This window comes from Gallus gallus, chromosome 10 (genome assembly GCF_016699485.2).
Source record: "Gallus gallus isolate bGalGal1 chromosome 10, bGalGal1.mat.broiler.GRCg7b, whole genome shotgun sequence".
NCBI lineage: Eukaryota > Metazoa > Chordata > Aves > Galliformes > Phasianidae > Gallus > Gallus gallus.
In genome coordinates, this window is record NC_052541.1 from 16,724,998 (window position 1) to 16,742,375 (window position 17,378).

The 17,378-nt window shown below is 41.3% G+C and overlaps 1 protein-coding gene across 1 annotated transcript in view; it reads right to left on the minus strand.

Annotated features, from left to right (window-relative positions):
• The window catches only part of IGF1R (insulin like growth factor 1 receptor), a 147,133-nt gene that overhangs the window by 27,772 nt on the left and 101,983 nt on the right, over nt 1–17,378 (minus strand). Inside the window, exons 4-11 of the mRNA NM_205032.3 lie at nt 15,711–15,856; nt 13,975–14,119; nt 8,650–8,864; nt 6,528–6,654; nt 5,511–5,749; nt 5,206–5,373; nt 4,800–5,004; nt 115–401 (exon numbers count right to left, since the gene is read on the minus strand). Coding sequence (NP_990363.1) covers nt 115–401; nt 4,800–5,004; nt 5,206–5,373; nt 5,511–5,749; nt 6,528–6,654; nt 8,650–8,864; nt 13,975–14,119; nt 15,711–15,856 — 1,532 coding nt within the window. The remainder of the gene's footprint in view (nt 1–114; nt 402–4,799; nt 5,005–5,205; nt 5,374–5,510; nt 5,750–6,527; nt 6,655–8,649; nt 8,865–13,974; nt 14,120–15,710; nt 15,857–17,378) is intronic.

Genomic DNA, 17,378 nt, shown 5'->3' on the forward strand with positions numbered 1-17,378 from the left:
TTTTTATTTCATGCTCCCAACACTTCCCTGTTTTCAAAGATCTGTCCCCCCTGAGATTCAGCTCTTCCCAGAAAAAAAGCACACAACAAAACCTTGATCCTTATGAGAGCATACCTGAAGGCATGGTTCTTGCAAAGACAAAGTTGGAAGCGCTGCAACCAAGCGTGTCAGCTTCATGGTTGCAGCTGTGAATATCAATGCGGTAAAGAGTAAAAGGCTGGAGATGGGAGATCACAGTTCTCTCCTTGCCATCCACTTTGGTCTCAAAGAACGGGTATTCCACCTCACTCTCCTCTGCGTCAGAAGCATTGGTGAAGTGATCTGCCCCAGTTATGTTCCTGTTTCGAGTGGCCAAAGTGGCATTTGCAATTCGGAACACATCCCTCCGCTTCCGATCAGGTCTGTGGAGCAGACAAATACAGGAAAAAGGCCTCTTTAGAGACAATTCACTTTTCCTCTAGGTTCAAGAAAATTGGTGAAAAAGCACAGTAAAATAGCTAAGTGCTATTAAGAAGAAAAGCTACATAAAGAATACTGCAAGGCAAGAAAACAGTTTTCTCTTTAGCTAAACCTGCAGTGCATCAGTACATCCTATTGCTCACTTTTTGGGTGGAAATCCATCTACACTCTGAAGCTCAAAGTCAGCCTCATGATACATTTGCAAACTTCTGACCACCCTGGTGCTGGCACAATAAACTGAATAGCAAAGACGGTTTCTCTGTTATTTAATAAGCAAACTGGATTTGTGTTTAATGACAATAGTGTTGAAGCTTGAAATAAAAATTATATGGTAAAAGTTTAAAAGGTTAGGGAAAAAACCATTCTGAAGTTTGCTCGAGTAGCAAAGCTAACTCTCAGTGGGCTTAACTTGTTGGTCTTTTCAGTTGCAATGGAATTGCAGAACTTTGAGTGCACTGGACTGAGAAAAGAAACCGTGGATGGCAGCTGAAAGCCATGAAAGTCAACCACAAATGACTACTGCGTGGTCGTTTGTGTATCTCTGACTCTCTTACCTGCTGTAAAGGAACAACCTTCCTAGATGAGAAAACACAGCACTCATTTTGTGTACAGCAAAGAGTTCAACTTCGCTTTGCATCTATATGAGATTTGTGTACTGAATTAAAAATGTGAGGATTTACAGCAATGCCACTACTTTCTCAAGTCTAAGGAACAGCTATAATGGCCAGGCTCGAGTGGCATGACAAACATCAGTACAAAAATACTCTACAAATATTTTGCTGGTATGAGCTAACCAACACACAACTGCTAAATAAAAGACATGTCACTTGATCTGCTAAATAAAAGACATGTCACTTGATCATGTGTCAAGTCCACGTCTGTTTTGCCCATAAGCACTAACTACGTAGGCAGGAGAGCTTCTCCACCTCCCACTTTCCTCCTCGCTGAAGTCACCTGCACTGCTCACACCTGGATAGCAGTGCACCAGGGCAATTAATTGGCCTGCATCCTGCCCCACCTGCCGCCATTTAGCACCTGGCCAGTGCAATGGATCTCAGTAACAAAGGTGAAGTCTACCACATTCCTACCAGAGCAAGCTGCAGATCAGGTCTTCCCCAAGCGCACAATGGGAATAAGCTGATGCAACAGGAGAAATTAATTCACTATCTGACGAAATGTCAGAACATTCAGTCACAAAGCAGCATGTTGCAGAGTGAGCCAAAAAGAGCCTGACTTGATTTTTAAATCTGGCAGAGTGGATGATTTTTTTTTTTAAGGAGTTGCCTACGAAATTTTCCAAAATCCTTTTACTATGTCTTGAGGAATCGTTTTGACACTCTCAGATGCCATGTAAACCACAGCACAGAAATAAACAAAGACAAGAAAGAAGCTTACATTACCAGCAAATTGTTTTAAGAAACATACAAGCCAATTTAATTTCTTGTCAGTGGGATGTGTGAGTATTTCACAGGAGATGTAAGCATTTGCTTCTCCTCTACAGTGGTATTTATGGAAGTTACTAATCCTATTTAACTTGCTTGGGAAGAGTACCCACTGACTGTTTTAATTCAGTGGAAAGAAAAAACTTTCCAAGTCCTAAGAGCACACAGAATGACCTCCACCAAACATCTGCACAAATTCTGTGATAAAAGCTGTGAAAGTACAAAGCTTGTTTCCAGTCAACAAAAGCACAACTTGAAGTATAAACCCAGAAAGCATGACTTAATCCACCTTTATGGGATGCAAGATGTTTCACTCCTTGGTGGTATCTGAAAAAAAGTACAGTCCTGGCTGGTCTTCAGGGAGAAACAAAGAGAAAGCAACATTAAACTTGGTGGTGAAAATTACAATCATATCATGGAGAGAAAAAGACCTACAGGAAAACAAAGGCAAATGCGATTAAAACATCAAGAGATTGGACACTACTGCTTTGCTGTCAAGCAGTTTCCTGCTGCAGTGAAAGGCACAGATAAAGACAGAAAAGCAAAAACCCAAGAAAACAAGGAAAAGGCAGGAGATAAAAACACAAAATTTCATCTGTTCTGTTGAAGGAAGGAAGAAAAATAGGACCACAGTGCTCATGTAGTTTCAACCCCCCTGCTATGTGCAGGGTCACCAACCACCAGACCAGGCTGCCCAGAGCCACATCCAGCCTGGCCTTGAATGCCTGCAGGGATGGGGCATCCACAGCCTCCCTGGGCAACCTGTTCAGTGCGTCACCACCCTCTGAGTGAAAAACTTCCTCCTAATATCTAACCTAAACCTCCCCTGTTTCAGTTTAAAATCATTCCCCCTTGTCCGATCACTATCCACCCTTGTAAACAGCTGTTCCCCTTCCTGTTTATATGCTCCCTTCAAATACTGGAAGGCCACAATGAGGTCTCCCCAGAGTTCTTAAACTCTATGTCAATTTTGTAATTGATTCTGAGATACCTTCCATTACAAAGAGCATGCATCCCATCCTGCTCATTATAGAACTAAGGTACTTCATGAATAACTTTTTGACCTCTGGTCACGAGCATCTGTTCAAGACTTATCAGAATCCTAACGTTTGAAATCTACCTCATGACTACAATACCACGGTCATCCAAGAACTGCACCCAATATTAGATCAGCAGACTTCAAGCAACCTTAAAACCACACAGCTGAATATTTTCATGCAGTAATACATGCTGCATTTCTTTCACAGCATCCTGGAGACAGGTAGAACACTGGAAACAAATACCACTATTGAGGCTTATATTAATATGTTCAATAACTTCTCCCTTTGGAAAGAAAAAAACATGGGCATCAGCAGGTAACAAGCTGCCTAGATTTGTCCCATAGAGATATTTTACTAGCTCATAATATCTAATTTCCCTAACATAACATCTAAAGTTGCTTAGCTATGCAGCTATTTCTGAACATTATACTTCATGTACCCTTGCTGTTACAAAACACACCCTTATGGCAATAAGTTAAGCAAAAGGGGAAACAGTCAAGCTTCCAGGAAATTCTTTGTGAACTGATCAGCTTATTTGTTACTGTCTGAGTTCAAAGTTCTGAGATTTTCCTTTTGTTTTGGGAAATGCAAGCAAATTGGTGAGAAAAACAGCACATTTTAGATGACCACACTTTGCTGAAATAAAAATAATCTTTTGTAAAGGCTGCTTTGATAGATTTTCAGGTAGTTTATAACTTAAAAATGCCTTTCAAAACTCCTTCATATTTCATAAAATCCAAACTAAGCTCACATTTGTACCATCTCACATTGCATAGGTGGACCTGGGCAGTCGTGGTGGCTGCTACCTCACCTTTGCAGCTGGTTCTTATCATCAGGAGGGAAACGCTGCATAAATTCAACCACAAACACTAAACATGAACCAGGCAAAGCTCAGGTACAGTACTTAGCACCTCCAAAGCAAGGCAGTACTTATTTTCTCATTTTGTTTGGACAAAGCTAAGAAGCACTGCACATATCGTCCCAAAACCAAACAAGTAAAGCCAAAACTGCCTTGAATAAAGGTTCCCCTCCCCCCAAAAAAATCATACTGGAGAGTAATATAACCCAGTTTCAACGAGCAATAGAGCCACACTTCAGAGTACTCAAACACAGGGCTTGAACATAAACTCAACCTGTCAACAGCGACAATGGATAGCATGCATGATTGAAAACTGACTCCTTACAGAAACTGTAATGTGTTAAACAGCTGTATACCGTGTGCTAGGCTTCAGGGTCCAATTACCTAAAGACCAGCTTACATGAAAGATAAATAAGAAATTCAAGGATCAAAATCATCAATTCATTCAGTAGTATCTACTCTACGATGTAGCATAAATTACCATTCCATGTGATGTGTAAGCAGTAATGTTTATAACAGAAACAGAAGAGGGTCCACGATAATAAGAGCAGTGAGAAAGCAAGAACAGTGTCATTTCTGCAAGGTGACCATGTCTGCAAATTTCGAAGGCAAATAAATCTTCAGATTGGGAACATACGCACTTAAATGGCTATTTAAGAGAAAGATTACATTTGAAATCCTTCATCTGCCACATGTTGCTCATCTCTGAAACTCTCAGAGACAAAGAGCTGCTCAGGTGACTCTTGACTCTGAAAATAAACTATCACTGAAGTCTTCGAACAATATAGGTAAGAACTCTCACTATTAGCTAAAATTGAGAGAGTGGGACGAAGATCTGCAATTAAGAGAAACTGCAAAGTAAAAAGATTGCAGACTGTCTCACATATGCTGAGAGACAACGTTAACATGCTTCAGGTATTACCTACACATTCTTTCCCATTCAGGAAGCCTGAGCTCTAGGAAACATTAAAAAAAATGCAATTAGCCAAAGACCATTACCTGGGGACAAAGATGGAGTTGTGAAGGAAGTTCTCAAAGACTTTCCGGTACTCCGCTTCCTCCTTCTCAGCTTGTTTTTCTGCCTCTGTCTTGGGACAAGCACAACAAGGTCCTTTTTCTCCCCCACAGCCCTCTGGCTTGGTGGGTTCAGTAGCTTCTTCTGTATCAATGGTACCATCAGCATATCTTCGAATTGGGACTTTATCTTAAAAGAAAACAGGCAGCTTATTGCTTTTCTCTCTGTATTGTAAACATGGTAACAATCCATATTTACACGTTCCTTTTTACTTGCAGCTATTCACAAAAGCACTCTGAAGCATGGCACAAGCTTTAGCCACTGTAAATAATCTTCCCTGGCAGGTAAGAGCTACAGGCATTTCAAAACAACTACATTCAGTTAACCTACCTTTGGAGCAGTAATTGTGTCTGTAAAGGTAACTGTCCTGAGGTTGCTGCTGCCATCGTACAATATAGTATGAGAGGTTGCCATTGGGAAGAGAGGGAGGATTCCATTTCACAATCAATTGGGAAGAGGAGTTGGATGCTGAAATAACATCTAAGGGAATGGATGGTACTGGCAGGGAAAAAGAAAATGAAAGCATTTTAAATCCAGCACATTCCACAATATATTTGGATGCTTTTAAAGTAAATCCCAGATAATAACCATACCTACAGTGTTATCAACTCTTCACCAAGAGATGAGGATCTTACCTGCAGCATTGGTTCGTATATACACAATTTCACTTTTTGCTCCATGAATGTGATGGTTCTCCATCATTGTGAGGGTAACAGCCTTGACATAAATGGCATACTGAGTCCAAGGTTTCAATCCCTGCAGTAAGATTCCAGGGTCATTCTCCTTGTTTGGTGGCAAGTCAACATCAACCATATTCCAGCTATTGGAGCCGCACGCATCTTGTCCATCATACTCTGTCACATTTTTGAACGGCCTGAAACATTGAAAAAAAATTGTGTAAGATATTTATTTTCTCCTAAAATCTGCCACACATTTATGCAAGTTCCTCACTTCAATGTTGTCTCACCTCAGCCTTCCACCTAACACCATTCTCAACCTCCCTTTCACCTCCCCCCCCCCCCCCCCCCCCAAACTGCTTGCAGAGTTATTAATGTACTTATTCGTACTTTGACTCTACTTTAAATCTGAGCTCTTACAAAGATATGCAAAGGTAGACAGACCTCTGAAGAAATTACGCTCCCTCCAGTAACTGCTTCCTATTTAAAGAGATACTAAAAATTACTGAGGTTGAGTAACCTAAGTAACTTCAAATATTGAGTAAGACAAGTCACCGAGGTGATAGGTAGAACTGATACATGACATCCTCTTAGTACTATGGTGAGAGAAGATCTCAGCAGAAACAACAATATGACTTGGAGAGCTCCAAATTAGTGGCCTGAGAATACTCAGGCCACCCAACTCATTTTCCCAACTTTGAAACTATCCAATGGATTTGAAATCTATTTATAGTCTTCAGGCAAGATAATTCTCATTTTAAAGGTTTTTTTTTTTTTACTCAACCAAGAATAGAAATCAAATGAAGGCAGGATGTGTGGATTAATTACGTAAACTAAATGAAATATATAAACTATGAAGTAGGAAGTACCTGAAGGAGTCTTACTGACTAACTTGTTTCAGTAAAACGACAGTCAGAAGAAAACTGCCTACTATCCAGTGACCGTCCCCATTAGTCTCTGAAGATATCTACTCACGCTTCTTTGTAGTAAACAGTGAAGCTAATGAGATCTCTGTAATCTGGAGGGCGATACCGCTCCCACGTCAGTTTAATCCGATTCTTCAGTGTTGTGTTGGAAACAAAACGCAGAATGTGGCTTTCACCTGCAACACAGACATCACAGGGCAGAGTTATCACTGCACTGCCTGATTGTTTTGCTTAACAGTTCTTGCTTTCTCTTATGTACCAGTTTTTGCTAATTAGTCTTTCCAGCAGTGCCTATGATACCACAATATGCAGGCAGCCTTTGTCTCCTTATACCTTAGTATACCATCCTACAATATTTGACTGCTTAGGGGTAAGCACTGGTCTGGCCTTGGCAATCACTGCAGTGTACACTGGAGCTACTTATCCTTTAGGGTTGGGTTTTTTTTTTTTTTTTTTTTTTTGAGGCACATTTCCTTTTAATGCACCATCAGAAAGCTCTTGAAAACTACTTCAGCCTCTCCCTGAATGAGAAATCGAAGTCCTGTTTATTCACAGGACTGCTTTTGTAGCACTAAATTCATCATCCAGTTGCAATGCACAGTTAGAGATGTAAGTGGCCTCCATATTCTCACTTTCTGAGACAATTTTAGGCAATTACTATTTGTCTTTCTGGAGAACAGACAAGATAGAAAGGATAAAGAAGTTCATATTCCTACTCATTACAGGCTGGACCAAAACCTCCAAAACTCAGATCATATACTGCACAACCATTTGATGGCAGCAGCTTCCAGCTACTCTTCTGAACAGAGCTGGATGGAAGCTGGCAGCTTTGACATGAATGGCTTCCCACTACCAAGTCACTGAGTTTTCCAATCCAAAACAAAATAGCATTCTAAAAACTTAATGCTTGGATGAAGAAATTGTGTTCTAAGCATCAACTGTGTGACAGTTTCTAATGCTTCATACAAGTCTCCGAAAATAAAGGGGGTTTCACCCTCATGTACACTGGCACTGTTGGTGCTATATTTTCAAAGGCAGCTTAGCTTTTGTTGATTCTTTTCCCCTTCTCAGAGTCAGAAAGCTTTCTGTAATGTTTTTTTTTTTAAAACAGGCAGCGGCTGGCACTTGCCTCAGTGGTAGTGAGGACTGACTGTGTGTCTGTAACTCCTCCAGGACTGCAAGCCTTTGCTCTATTGAATGTGCAAAGAATGGAGTGTACTTACAACAAGGATCTATGCCATCTGCATTTATGCATCATGCCTAGAGACATTCAGCAGAGTACGTGCCCTAGTTTTGTGAATACCATCCTGAACAAGGGGACTTGACTTATACACAGGATACGTTTTAATTTACTCAGCTCCAAGAGCACCACAAACAGACCAAAGAAAAATGCACCATCAGTTCTAAGAGTCTCAGTGTGAGGTCAAAACTGTAAGCATTCTGTCTTCTTCATTTGTACAAGAGAGACTGCTTGTAAATGTGTTGGTTACACCTGGAGACCTTATGTGAACTCCACCAAAGCCTACACAGAACTTTCCAGTAACTCTGACATCAAGAACATCGCAGAATCCAAAATTAAATGCAGACACTGAAGTTTAAGCACACTGTAGAACACTAAAAATAGTTTGCAAATCAAAAGCAATCTGAAAAATAAAGCACAAAAAAATTGAGCGCACAACAAGCACTTCTAGTAACAAGATGCAATATTTGGCAAGAGCTGAAAAGAAGCTCGGAACACAAATGGTTTATTTTAGTGTCTGTGAAATTGTTATGTTGGCAGCTTCCTTAATAACAAAAAGAGTACATATATCTGAGCGAGAAAAATAGCAGTAATTATATAAATTTGCAAAGGAAACAGAGCAACTGCTCTTCATTGGTCATACCAAAACCCAAATTTTACTGACTCTGTTCCTATTGTTATAGGATGCTGTTGTCACAAAAAAGTAGTCAAGTAGTGAAGGCAGATTTCTTCATCAGTCTTTATAGATGATGTAGTGACTATGTAACCACAATTCTCCACAAATACAAACATACTTTCAGTTACATTAGCACAAAACAATCAAGCAGAATGACAAAGTCTAGTGTCGTTTCTAACCTCTACATGTTGTAACAGTCAATAACACGGCTATGTGGTGAAGGGTTTTTTGTTTTGTTTTCGTGTTTAAACTTACAAGAGGCTCTCTCCCCATTGTTCCTTGGATTTATATCTCCTTTGCTCTGTCGCCCTTTTGTTCCTGAAACTTCCTCCATACGGTAGATCTCAGAAACACACAGTTTAGGATTAAATGCAAAGTACATTTTCCCCTCCTTGATCGTCAAGTTATGATGGTTCCAGTCCCACAGTTGCTGCAGATTGTGGTTATCAAGCACATAAAAAGAATAATTCCTAGAAGAAAGTTTTTGAAGGAAAACATCAGTTTTAATTCATCACCAATTCCCACCAAGAATATCTTAATATAAGCAAACTTGAAAATTTTGCACTTCCTCTCATTACTTTAAATCAGTATTCAGCAGAGTAAATGATTTTCTTCTCTCCCATGGAGCACGTTTTTCTGACTGCTCACTTTGGTCAGAGGGCAGGCGAATGACTAACAGAGGACCCCAAGGCTGCCACTACATTGTGTAAAGCCCGCTTCAACATATGTTTTAATCATGGATAAATATGCAAGCTGCTGGAAGGAATACAAATTCGTGTCCTCTGGACAGCAGATCTCTACAATAGATTTTCCTTTTTGTGCCAAATGGGAAGTAATGACCTTGTATACCTTATAGGAAGGAAAGCAAGCTGCAGTTCTGACGATAAATAAAACGGTGAACACAGCTGTCTTGCTTATGTTTACAAAAGCAACTGTAAGAGTTTGCATAGTGAAGCTTCCTTGCCTCTGTGTCTTAGTTTACCTTTTGGCCCAGTGGAGGCTTCCTATGCTGTGCCAAGTACAGTTGTGCCTATACATCAAAACTGACAGGCCAGAGTTGCACGGAGTGCACAGCACAGGACCTACACTTCAAAGTGCAGAGCTAATAACGCAGGCGGTAGCAGCATGTGCTGAGCCCATACCCAAAGCACAGCAGGGGAAAAACATGAGCATCCTTTATTTCCACAGACATTAAATGCAAAGTTGTTTGTGTAAATCCTATCACACAGTAAGAAGAAATTCCTGGTGCCGCTCAATTGTGCTGAACTGAAAAAAACAGGTGCAGCAAAAGCAAGATAGTAGGCTGCACACCAGCAGTATGGCAACACCTGCAAAAACACATTTTGGGATGGCAGAGACAGGAATGCACACTTAGGAAATGAGTTAAAGGTTTGTGTAGCTGATGGATTTAAATCAAAAGAAGCTGTTCTGTCAGCATTTATCATATTATTCTCGGGTAGTCCTACCAACAGAAGTACATCAATGTAAAATCGATTATTAGCACAGTAAATCCCTGCAACCTGTGCACGTCATTTTACCTCAGTGAGCTCCCATCAGCACAGTTAAAGCTACAAATCCTACGCATCTTTTCAATTGCAGTCAGTTAGCCAGGGTAACGCGGCAGACAAACCATTCTGCTCATAAGAAGCTGGCACACTAGAGACTCATTTATGGCTTTTTTTCCACTGTTTCAACTAAAATGTAGCATTCATTCCTCTCTCACCCAACCTGAAGTGAGAACTGCATTCTGGTTGCAACCTGCACAGAACACAGCTGCAGTTTCTCATGACACACCAAAATGCTCAGAGTATTTTGAGAACGATGTGAAAGAGAAGGGCTTTGTCTTATTTCCAAGTGCACCCTAAATATCCAGGGCTTGATTACTAAGAAAAGTGATACACCTGGAACCACTGCAATAGGATGCTAAGAAGAATGTGCCCTGGTGACTAACAGTTGAAAAGGGAGCACATACGTGCATGTTAAATGCTTCTTGCCAAGAGAGAATAGCGATGCTACACTGCATATGAGATGCAAGAGATACCACCAAAAAGCATGTTTATTTGTTACAGATGACTAAAATCCCTGCAGCTCCCTGTGCACAGCCCAGAAGATGACACTTCACTATAATTAGCTGTGTGATTAAGCAATGGCAACTAAGCTTTTCAGCAAAGACCCGGAAAGCTGGACTTAGATTTAATGCAAGACACAGGTGTGGCTCTACGGCTACAGAAACCATCTTAAATATTGACTAACAGACCAGCCCATCTCCTGCTCACAACTGTGGCAATTATGCTTCAGACACAAGAGATAATTCTTGTGCTAAAGCACAACAAATAACTCTTGTATATCACGAGAGTCGAATAAATGGGGCAAATCAAGTACACATGGGTCCTTTACACAACTGCACACTGACTGGGACAGTCCAGGATTTCTATGGATTGTACTTATAAAGCCATCCACACAAGTTTGAGTAGCAGTCTGAGACAAGGCAAACAAGTCCTGAGGGATCCTACATACACTGCGAGTATTAATTAGTGGAAGTTATTCTGGCACCATGCAAAGTGCCAAGGAAACCAGACCTGGAATGCTAAATCCAGTCCCAGGCACAGGAGAGGTGCAATGCTGCATGGCTCAGAAGGTGGAGCAGCAGGCAATGGGAGGGCATTTATGGTTTGGGTTGTAAATAATGATTATATCAGACATTGACTCCAACAGCTGTGGAAAAAATAGGGATGTCAAAGGAAGATAGCATGGAAAGAAGATTCAGCGTAGGAAAACAAAGCACTGCCACCCAAACCCTTGAGAGCGTACCAGTGTAAATGACTGGAGACCATGACTTGAAGGACAAGCTGAACTTCTGAACAGGAGCAGGAGGCACATCTGGTCCCAGGCTGTGCCATAAAGAGCCTCAAGTCCACCTGCATAACCCACACACACCCACAGGAGAGCATTCCTACAAGGTGATGTATATCCAAACTGCAGAGCACCCACAGCTACTTAATTATTGACTGCATACATCAGAAACCTGCTTCACACTGTATCTGCACACAAGGCTGCATCTGTACACATACACACAGCATAAAGCAACGATGCAGAACACTACACCCACAGCGAGAGGAGACAGTGGTAAAGAAAACGTTCTACATTATAAGCTTTCAATCACTTTTTATCCCCATTCACAGCATATATGACACCAAAAGCTCTGGGAAGAGAGTAGTGACCAGGTAAGTTTGCTGCTAAAGGGGGTTAACACAATCTGTAAAGGCAAGTGACTTGCACCAAAATGGGAACAAGAACTGGCAAAGGACTGTGAATGGCTGCAATGGATATGTTAGCTGCAGAAGACCAGGCTAGTGGCAGACAGAGTCTGACAAGCCTGGAACGAGACAAGTGACCTGTAAGACACACAGAGATGCTGCTCATCTCTCAGTGCTACAATGAAGAGAAAAAGAAATCCTGGTAGGCCAGCTGGAACATCGACCAACATGACAGCAAAAAGGAAAATGCTTATTGGTTTACACATACAAAACATTATCTAAGAAGCTGCCTATTAACTTGGCACACATTCCACACCTATGTGGCCCTGATCACTGATGAGAACCTGATGGTAACACAGCCAAACATGTACACAATAACACGACAGGGAGCAGTTGTGCCCTGGCCATCACCTCCTCACTTCTCCTTAAGGCCACAAATTACCCATGCTCCAGGTACACAACACTTGGAGAAGTGTTGCCCACGTGCCACGCACTCACAGGGCAGCGATGAGCACTCAGCAGAGGACAAGATGGTCAGGCAGAGTGGGCACCAGACTACGAATGAAAATCGTGCAGGGAACACAGAGACCCTTCCAGCACATCTCCATTTCAGTTTCCCTACACATGGAAGGGAATTTTTTTTTTTTTTTTGCAGTGGGAATGCATTCCCTACTGATGTGGTGTTCAAGAGAGGTAATAGATATACTGAAAACAACTGAAGAAATTAAATTCCCTATAATCTTCTCATGTTCTGTGAGAAACAAGGCAGGTGTCAGCGACTGAGTAAGGAAGAAATACTGAAGTAAAGTACTGTTCTTCTACTCCTGTTCAATAAAAAAACAACAGCGCAATGGGGTCAGTCATGTAATGAACAACTCCCATAATGGTGCTTAATTTAACCTCCTTCTCACCCCTGAAGGCAGCACTGCCATAAACTACTGCCTGACTACAACGGTACTTCCCCCCAGTACTGCCCTGCTTCCTGATGTTCACAGCTCTGCCAAAGTCCTAGTTCAAGCTCACTCCTTCCTTGCCAGGTGTCTTCTTTCATCTGAATATTTTCAGAAATGTATTTAGATTGTGGCAATGCCTAAATTACGCCAGGCATTTTCCAGGCAAAACAGCCTGACATCAGTATGCAAATGGGGCCACTTTCTAACTTCCCTCAGCCCCATTTTCCTCTTCAAAGCTGCATCATTTCCTTTTCTAGTTGAAAATCAGATTTTAAAGCCTGCCATTTCTCTTCATATCAGCTCTGCTGATATCTGCTTACCGACATCCAAGGTAACAGCAGTACATATACTACTTAAACCTCAAAGCTGAACTTAAATTTAAGGAGTGCAAGAGAGGGAGAAGAGGGGTAGGAGAAAAGACAAACAGATAACTGTAGTATCTGTTAAAGCACAGAGCATCCTGAGTGGCTGAATGAGCCTTGTGCTCAAAGTGACAAGCCTCTAGGATTTGCAATTAGAAACAAGCTTTTCCATAGAACCAACAATCTTGCTGAAAAAAAAATATGTGTTTTTCAAGTGCAAGATGAAGAGCTGCCCTTTAACTTGCTCTGTCAGATGATGGAATTTGAAGAATTTAAGGCTGACCAAAGACTAGTCTGACAGAAGCAGGGAGGTTGTGAAGAATCCCTCATGCTGTAACTTTATCCTGTTGGGGCAGATAAACCACACATAAGCAACCTTTCCCATGACCTTCCCACTACCTTTTCCTATACAATTACCCAAAAATTCTTTGTTTAATAATTCTCTCATTACTGGCAGAGACTTAACTTTTCCCACAGAATATTGGTTTAAACTTGAACTGAAACTTGATTCAGGAAGAAGAGAAACACAGCTTGCTGAAGGAACATCAACACACGTGAGCACTGCAAGTTCTGTGGAGGTTAAAAGCTTTTGTCTCTGCTACTTATGCCATCATGGAGAAACAGGAGCTGTATACAACTGCAACTGCAGAGCAGCTACAGTACCGCACATTTTATATGCACTACAGAAACAGAATAACCCACAGCAACCATTTCAGGGGGATCGACTTTACTCTTCCGGACCAAGCTACTGTCTACTTGATAGACAATTAATTTAATGTTAGCATTTTAAGGAACTGCAAACAGTTCCTTAATCACAACTTGCAAACTATTTCAAACTAGTGGAGTCTCTTCCAGTTGCAATCCCCTCATTAGTGAAATTTATTAGCAGATCTTAGCAGAAGAGATAATTGTATAAACAGTACATGGATGTTCATTAGGAGACTTAGCCTCTTGTGGCTTTGTATTAAAGGTAAGTTAAATTGCACCTACAAATGTATGAACACTTACCCATCCACCTGCTCCTCTCCCAAAATATACCGCAGGTTCTTCAAGAAAGACAGGGAAACTAATGCATGGGAATGGCGAATCTTCACATATCCCGTCACGGTCTCAATCAGACCCATGAAATTCTCCAGTTCTGAAGCGATGTTATCTACATTAAGAAAAATATAGTTTCATTATTCTCAAATCCGTAACTTTATTCAATATTCTACTTTACTCAGCACCATTTTAGTAAAAGGAAATGTTTGCATTTGTTGCTTTTGAAAATGACAGACAATAGTATTCCTCCTGAAGTGGCAGTTAACAGATGGCTGAAGGACAAAAAAACAAGGCAGAGCAACACTGGAAAGACACTCTTGCTTTTCTGTATTGTTATGTATGTTTCTTCCCCAGACACTGCACTCTGAAGGCAGCACCGAATACTGAGCCAGTGTTCTGGCCAAGCTGAAGACCCTTATGTAAATGCACACATCCATGAGAATGGAATTGCTCCTCAGGTCCAGAGCAAGGCTCAGGCAGAAACCACCACTGGAGAATGGAGAATGAGACTGAAGAGATAGAGAAGTGTGCTAATGGTCTCCAATGGGGCATAAAACAGCCTTCAGTGGCTTAGAAAGCTTTGCCCATCAAACTGGGAACTCCATGAAACAAGGAAGACAAAACCATAAGGATGTCCTCATGCCACAGACCATGCTCCGTGCAGCACACTACAAGCAACTTTCCACACTAAGTTATTGAAACTTCTTCAGAGTTAGCTCCGGTCTCCACGACTGCCATCTCTCTAGGACATGTACTGTCCTTGCCAAGGTCTGCAACATCCCACCCTTCACCAGGCTCAAGGATTGCAGTCCTTGCTTGGTGCCACGATCTTCAACACACTTAGATAATAACTAAACATCCTCCCTTCACACACACTTGCTGCAGGTATCCTGAAAATCTCTCCTGATGCAGACTCCATTAGCAACAGTGGAACCATGAGTGAAGTAATGCACATACTGCTGTTTCTAAACCCCATAATTTTTATTAAACAGAAGGAAGAGAATCAAATATATCTGAAGGTTTCAACCATATTCATGAAAGCAAAAAGCACCTTCCTTGCAGGGACAGGTTTCCAACAAAAACTAACAGCAATTTTTACTGTGTATTTCTTTAAAAGCTCACCAACTGTCAGCACTTCCCTGACTGATGGATGACGTCCCTGACAAATTTAATCTAGAGCTTGTTCAAGACATGCAACAAAGACGGGCAGTTCACTAACGATGACCATCCAGAGGCACAGCACTGGGCTTTGTATGAGCTTTTGGAGCTACTGATTGCAAGTTTCAGCAAGACAACACATCTTACCTTAGAAACTGAGGCTATTCCATCTTACAATGCTACTCCCTACTTGTGGAGAACTTTTATTTACCTACCCAGATACAAGGACTTTCCACTTTTTCCACGTTGTTGAGGCCTCTGGGACTATTTCTCATCTCCCTGCCTAGTCCTGGTTCCTTGCCCTGCTGAAAAAAGCTAAAGAAAATACCAGCTTTCCCTGCTTCATGGTTGGTAGCTGACTACCTATTTCATCTGCATGTTGGAGAACGACACTACAAGTGGGCCAACCCAAACAGGAGCACTGCTGTGGGACTGGAAAACAAACGGGTCACTGAGTTTTTTCATCTTCCTGTTATTACGCTGACAAAAGGAAAATATTAAAAGCAGCCTTATCAGAAGTTCATAAAGGCAGGGAAGTCACTTACTTCCACGACGGATGTTGATCAGCAAATTTCCCTTGAGAATTGTGCATCCCTGCAACATTTGTGCTGACGTGACAGAGTCGATGGTCTTCGTTTTCCCATCCTCACAAATTTTGGGGCAAGGCCCCTCACAAGGACTGCAGAACATACTGTTTGGAAAGAAAAGGAAACAGAAAATAAGCAGTGATACACAGCTCTGATTCCACAGACTGTTCTGAATTTAATTTTGAAAGACATTTCCATATGAAACTTAAGGAAATGCATCAACCCACAATGAAAGTTACCACACTAGTGCAGAAACTTATAGGTAAACATAACACACTTGTGGGACACAGGAGAGGCTGGCACATCACATCTCCTGACTATGGCAACATGGGAACAATCGAATGGACTCCTACCTGCTGTTTGCCAGTTTCCTAAAGGCTCTATTACCCTGAGCAGAAGGCACTTCAGGTTTAAAACAGCACCATTTCATTTACTCCAACTTCATTATAAACACGAAGATGACCCTTCTAACCTACACAAATGTCAAGTGCTATTGAAGTTTTGTGCTAATTCAGACTCAACCTCCAAAAATAGGCCAGCTAGGAACTGGAGATGGGCAAGTACTGTTACAGATCCTATGAAGTTTTTTTTCTCCATGTCCTCAAACCAGCATTTCAAGACCAACACTTGTGTTTTAACCTGGGAAAGACAGTTGTGGGTGTATACAGTCCTGAGTGACATGGAGAAAGTGAGCAGTGAATTAGTCACTATTTCTTAAAGCGTCAGAGGTATTAAAGTAGCAAGTTCAAACAACAAAAAGATGCACCTTCATGCAAGACAAAACCAATCTGTGTAACTCACTGCAACAAGGACTGGGAGAGGCAGGCAAGAAGTCTAAACAGATCCAAAATGGATTACACAAGTTAAGAAAGAATAGGTCCACCTGTGACCATAAAACATCAAGACAGGCATAGCCTAACTCAGAGAAACCTGACTGTCAGGCTGACGTGTCCTGCTTCTCATACTCACAGATATCCGTAAGCATTTTAACAGGCCAAACTCAAGGAGCAAGATCGCAGGCTAGCCTAGCCTTTGGCTACTGCAGCTTCATAAAGACTATGCCATTAAACACACGTGGAGAAAACATGCCCTCTGATCCCTCCTGGTACACGTCTTTCCTGATGCAAATTTGTTTTTGATCTTACTAATGAAAATATTGGAATAAATTGAATTTCATCATCACTTACCTTACATTATTGCTTTAGAGGGAAAAAACAGGGAAGAGAAAGAACTCCAAAAACAAAAGCTTCTGATGCTAACAGTGATGAGCACAGACTTATTATTTATTACCTTTGAAAGTAACTGGGTCCACTTTCTTCTAAGGCTTAACGAAACACAAAGTGATAGCAACCATTTTTTGTGTGCTAACAGTATAAAGGAGGAAGCTTCCTTTTCTTACTTGTAAGGTCCTATTTCAAAATCCTGCACTACAACATGCCACAAACCACTAAAAGCTACAGACACAAGCAAGAGGCATTCAACTAAATGTACAAAGAAAGCTGGAAATGCTTTCCATTTGCAACTATTTGTTAACACCACCTCTGGGGAAGAGAACATTCTCTGGCCTTGGGTTACAGCTCCTTTCAATCTCTGCAGCTGAGCACTACACTGAGATAAGATAGGACT